The sequence below is a fragment of the Bison bison genome, unplaced genomic scaffold (genome assembly GCF_000754665.1).
Source record: "Bison bison bison isolate TAMUID 2011002044 unplaced genomic scaffold, Bison_UMD1.0 scf7180017864061, whole genome shotgun sequence".
In the NCBI taxonomy this organism is placed as follows: domain Eukaryota; kingdom Metazoa; phylum Chordata; class Mammalia; order Artiodactyla; family Bovidae; genus Bison; species Bison bison.
Window position 1 is genome coordinate 2754447 of NW_011494633.1, and position 5165 is coordinate 2759611.

The 5165-nt window shown below is 42.3% G+C and overlaps 1 protein-coding gene across 1 annotated transcript; it reads right to left on the bottom strand.

Annotated features, from left to right (window-relative positions):
• Nucleotides 1–513: 513 nt before the first annotated feature.
• Nucleotides 514–3632, bottom strand: FSCB (fibrous sheath CABYR binding protein). The gene is made up of 3 exons (XM_010836110.1): nt 1977–3632; nt 1878–1925; nt 514–1685 (listed from the first exon to the last, which is right to left on the bottom strand). Exons 1-3 carry the CDS (start codon nt 3411–3413, stop codon nt 717–719), a joined length of 2454 nt encoding a protein of 817 aa, XP_010834412.1. The 5' UTR covers nt 3414–3632; the 3' UTR covers nt 514–716.
• Between the last annotated feature and the right edge of the window lie 1533 nt (nt 3633–5165).

Consider the following 5165-nt stretch of genomic DNA (forward strand, 5'->3'; position numbering starts at 1 on the left):
ATCTCAATAAAATTGGAATGTAAAAAACTAAAAAGGAATATGCCCTCAAGGCTGTCTCAGTATATTTTTGTTTATGATTATACACTTTTTAAAATACTTCATCCACTGTTAGCTTCACTGAAGTGAAGATTTTTATAAAGGAAGTGTCCTTATCCAGACGGCGAGATGTGCAAGACAGGAACGAAAACAAAAAAGAAATAATGTCTCGGAAGGAATCAAATAGAAAGAGAATAATAGACATGATGAATTTTAAGGAGAAAGAAAACACTCCATAACTTTAGATGTGTGACCAAAACTCAAGAAACTTAAAGTAGATGAGAGAACTGAAGAAAAGAAAATGCCTTTTCCACTACAAGCTACATGTAGAGAAAGAAAAAATGACTGTAGAGAATATTTTACCCTTGTCAACAGGATTTAGTGTCAAAAGGATATTTTAATTCTTTCAATTATAAAATTACTTCATTTCAAAATAGATATTTTATTACACTTTAGATTTGAATAAAAATAGTAGAGTAATTTTAAATCACTAGTTTTTATTGCTCATTTTCCAAACTATACTCCATGTCTTAGAATTTCCATTCACTTCCTTCTTCACAAAGCTCTCTCCAAATACCTTCAAATATACCTACCATTTTCTTACGTACGTACTTCCCAGAACCTCCTGGTTTCTGATTGTTAGCTTAGTTAAGATCAGACCACAGCTGAGGAGGCCGCCCCTATTCCAGTTCTATATGGATGACACCCTTTATTTCAAAAGAAACCCCTTCATTCTTGGTACCAGATGAATCTTTAGGAATAGTATCCCGTTCTAAAGGCTCTTCAGATTTTGGCTTATCATCCAAATTCCCTGATTCTAATTTTTCCACCAGGACATCTGCTTCCTTTGGAGCCTGATCTACTGGAGACACATTCTCTACCAGAGCCTCATCTGCAGGGGTTTGCTCAAATGGTGGAAGCAGAACTTCAGCAGAGGTTTCCTCTAAGGAGATTGGTGTAATAAAGGGCTCTTCAGTGAGTGAAGGCTGTTTCTCAACAGAGACCATTTCTGAAGTAGTTTCTTCAGTTGATGGAGGCTGAAGTTCAGCAGGGGCCTCTTCTGCAGGAGACTCCTCAGTGGGTGGAGATTGAACTTCTTCTGTGGCCTCTTCTGCAGGGGCCTCATCAGCTGGTAAAGACTGAACTTCTGGGGGCTCTTCTGCAGGGGCCTCCTCAGCTGGTGGAGACTGAACTTCTGGGGGCTCTTCTGCAGGGGCCTCCTCAGCTGGTGGAGACTGAACTTCTGGGGGCTCTTCTGCAGGGGCCTCCTCAGCTGGTGGAGACTGAACTTCTGGGGGCTCTTCTGCAGGGGCCTCCTCAGCTGGTGGAGACTGAACTTCTGGGGGCTCTTCTGCAGGGGCCTCCTCAGCTGGTGGAGACTGAACTTCTGGGGGCTCTTCTGCAGGGGCCTCCTCAGCTGGTGGAGACTGAACTTCTGGGGGCTCTTCTGCAGGGGCCTCCTCAGCTGGTGGAGACTGAACTTCTGGGGGCTCTTCTGCAGGGGCCTCCTCAGCTGGTGGAGACTGAACTTCTGGGGGCTCTTCTGCAGGGGCCTCCTCAGCTGGTGGAGACTGAACTTCTGGGGGCTCTTCTGCAGGGGCCTCTTCAGCTGGTGGAGACTGAACTTCTGGGGCCTCTTCTTCAGGGGCCTTGTCAGCTGGTGGAGACTGAAATCCTAGGCCCTCTTCTGCAGGGGCCTCATCAGTTGGTAGAGACTGAACTTCTGAGGCCTCCTCTTCAGTGGCATCCTCAGCTGGTGGAGGCTGAACTTCCAGGGGCTCTTCTGCAGGGGCCTGCCCAGCTGGTACAGACTGAACTTCTGGGGCCTCTTCTGCAGGAGCCTCTTCAGCTGGTGGAGATTGAACCTCTGGGGGCTCTCCTGCAGGGGCCTCTTCAGCTGGTGGAGGCTCAACTTCAGCTAGGGCCTCTTCTGCAGGGACCTCCTCAGCTGGTGGAGACTGAACTTCTTGGGCCTCTTCTGCAGGGGCCTCCTCAGCTGGTGGAGACTGAACCTCTGGGGGCTCTTCTGCAGGGGCCTCCTCAGCTGGTGGAGACTGAATCTCTGGGGGCTCTTCTGCAGGGGCCTCCTCAGCTGGTGGAGACTGAACTTCTGGGGCCTCTTCTGCAGGGGCCTCCTCAGCTGGTGGAGGCTCAGCTTCAGCTGGGGCCTCTTCTGCAGGGGCCTCCACAGCTGGTGAAAGTTGAAGTTCTGGGGTATCTTGTATAGGAGCCTCTTCAGCTGCAGGAGGCTGAACTTCAGTAAGAGGCTCTTTTAAAAGAGTCTCTTCAGATGAGGTGGCCTCTACTTTAGCAGGGGCCTCATCTCCAGCAGCCTCTTCCACTGGGGAAGGCTGTATTTCAACAAGAGCCTCTTCAGCAGGAGGCTTTTCTGAAAGAGCCTCTTCAGCTGGTGTAGGCTCTACTTTAGCAGGGGCCTCATCTCCAGGAGCCTCTTCAGTGGGGGAAGGCTGTGCTTCAAGAGGAGGCTCTTCAGCTGGTGGAGGCTGAACTGCCACAGGAACCTCTTCTGAAGTAGTCTCAGCTAGTGGAAGCTGTTCTTCAGCAGAGATCTCTTCTGCAGCAGGAGGCTGTACTTCAACTGGAACATCTTTCTCATCTTCTAAAGGTACAGGAGAATCTTTTTTGGTTGGTGAAATAGACACTGTTCTGCTAATACTTGGCCGCCTAATTTCTTCATTGCTACTTGTTGTGGGTTGAAATTCAGGATGTTCACTAAGAAAAATATTCCCTGAAGATTTGCGCTTCTGTGCACCTTCCTTTGACTTTGAAAAAGAATTAGTCGGCCATCCAATAACCACTATTTCTGATTCACTAAAGTATGTCTGCTGTTCCTTGTCTAGTTTATCTTTTTGAGGAAAGTTCATCATTGTCCAGTCTCCAGTACAAGTAGTCTGCTGAGATCTGTCTATTTTGACCTGAACAGAGTATCTGTTTGGTGGAACTTCTACTTCCTGAACACTCTCTGGAAATTCAGGACCTACTTCAACAGCAGCTGGCTTTTCCTCAGGTACCACTGCTTCACAAACTAACTTGATTTCTTCTTTTTTCTCTTCTGCAATAGTTTCTGTCTGTAGAGACTTATCAGCCATATCCTGTACACGCTTTCTCTTTATCCAAGTTTGCTGAAGTTGAGAAGATACTCTATGACATTCATAGTTTAATTTGCTTCCAGGAATATTACCAATACTAAGGGCAGCTTTGGGGCCAGATGATTGTGGTATAGACAATTGTTTCTTTTTCTCTGTCACTTCAGTCTGCTGGGATTTATCTACCATGGGCTGGCTCGGTCGTCTTCTCTTTCGAATTTCTTGCCTCCCTGCCGAGATAGACTGTTCTGATTCATCCTTCTCTTCCATTTCTAAGACCAGTAGATTTCAAACTTATTAACCTTCAAGTAAATTAACCATCAGGAATGACAAATGTACCAGATACTTAAGCCTTTGCCTTCCTCATTAAAAGTTCTTCTGTTGAGCTACCTCAGGAAAAAGTTAGTTCATAAATTATTACATTCTGTACTACACTCCTGTTGGATCCCACCTCATTTAGTAAGCATCTTTCCTGTTTAATCTCTGGTATGACTAAATATAACTTCTAGAAGTTTAACTAAGAGTCTATGACATCACAGCCAATTGTCACTACAAGGTTCCATCAATGATATATCCAGAACTTTTTAACCTGATAAACAACTCACAGATGCTGGCCACAAGTGAGAAATCTACTGCTTGAAACATCAAGTTGAAAACAAGCATTTGTCTAGCAGAGGAATATGAAGTCAACTCTGGTAATGCTGCTTTGTTTTAGTTGGAGTCGATGCTTTTGAACTTTTAATTCTGTTCGCTTCATCCTACTGTAAAGATAGCTGTAATGCAGAATTCAGAATTCTGCAGTGTACTTTCATTGTTTGAGAAAACAACTGGTAACATGTGTGGCAATGTTCTATCAATATATATTCATATAATTTGAGGGAAAGTCAATATTGTTTGAAAAACTTGAGTTCTGAGGTCCATACCCATGTAAGTTCATTATCTCCTTAGTATTCAGTAACCACAGGAGCCTACTCTCAATGTTTGCATACATGCATGGCATGTTTGCCTTCTCAAATAACTTGAGATAGCCTAATTTTCAATTATCTCAGAAAATAGTTCCACCCAAAGTTTGACAAATAAAATAATGTTGAGTCTAAATACATGTCAAATGAAAAGAAAATGCATTTTTTTTGATGCAACCACTATATACTCTGCTGAATAACTACATGGGAATGAATTCCCACTGAAGATGAAATCATTTAATTGAAGCTTTGAAAAAGAGAAATCCCAGTTAAGCATACTGTAAATGGAATTATAATAGATTTAAAATATAAATAAACTTTAACATACATCACACAGAAATTTTACAAGAAAGATGAATTGGTCAAAAGATGTGCAAAATCCTATTCCTTTAGTCTAAGAAATGTTAATGAAGAGCAAATAGACTTTAAAAAATGTAGTCACTTATGATCCTTTGTATTTCTGTGTTGTCTGTTGTGATCTCTCCAGTTTCATTTCTAATTTTATTGATTTGATTTTTCTCCCTTTGTTTCTTGATGAGTCTGGCTAATGGTTTGTCAATTTTATTTATCCTTTCAAAGAACCAGCTTTTGGCTTTGTTGATTTTTGCTATGGTCTCTTTTGTTTCTTTTGCATTTATTTCTGCCCTAATTTTTAAGATTTCTTTCCTTCTACTAACCTTGGGGTTCTTCATTTCTTCCTTTTCTAATTGCTTTAGGTGTAGGGTTAGGTTATTTATTTGACTTTTTTCTTGTTTCTTGAGGTATGCCTGTATTGCTATGAACTTTCCCCTTAGGACTGCTTTTAAAGTGTCCCACAGGTTTTGGGTTGTTGTGTTTTCATTTTCATTAGTTTCTATGCAAATTTTGATTTCTTTTTTTGATTTCTTCTGTGATTTGTTGGTTATTCAGCAGGGTGTTGTTCATCCTCGATATTTTGGAATTTTTAATAGTTTTTCTCCTGTAATTGAGATCTAATCTTACTGCATTGTGGTCAGAAAAGATGCTTGGAATGATTTCTATTTTTTTGAATTTACCAAGGCTAGATTTATGGCCCAGGATG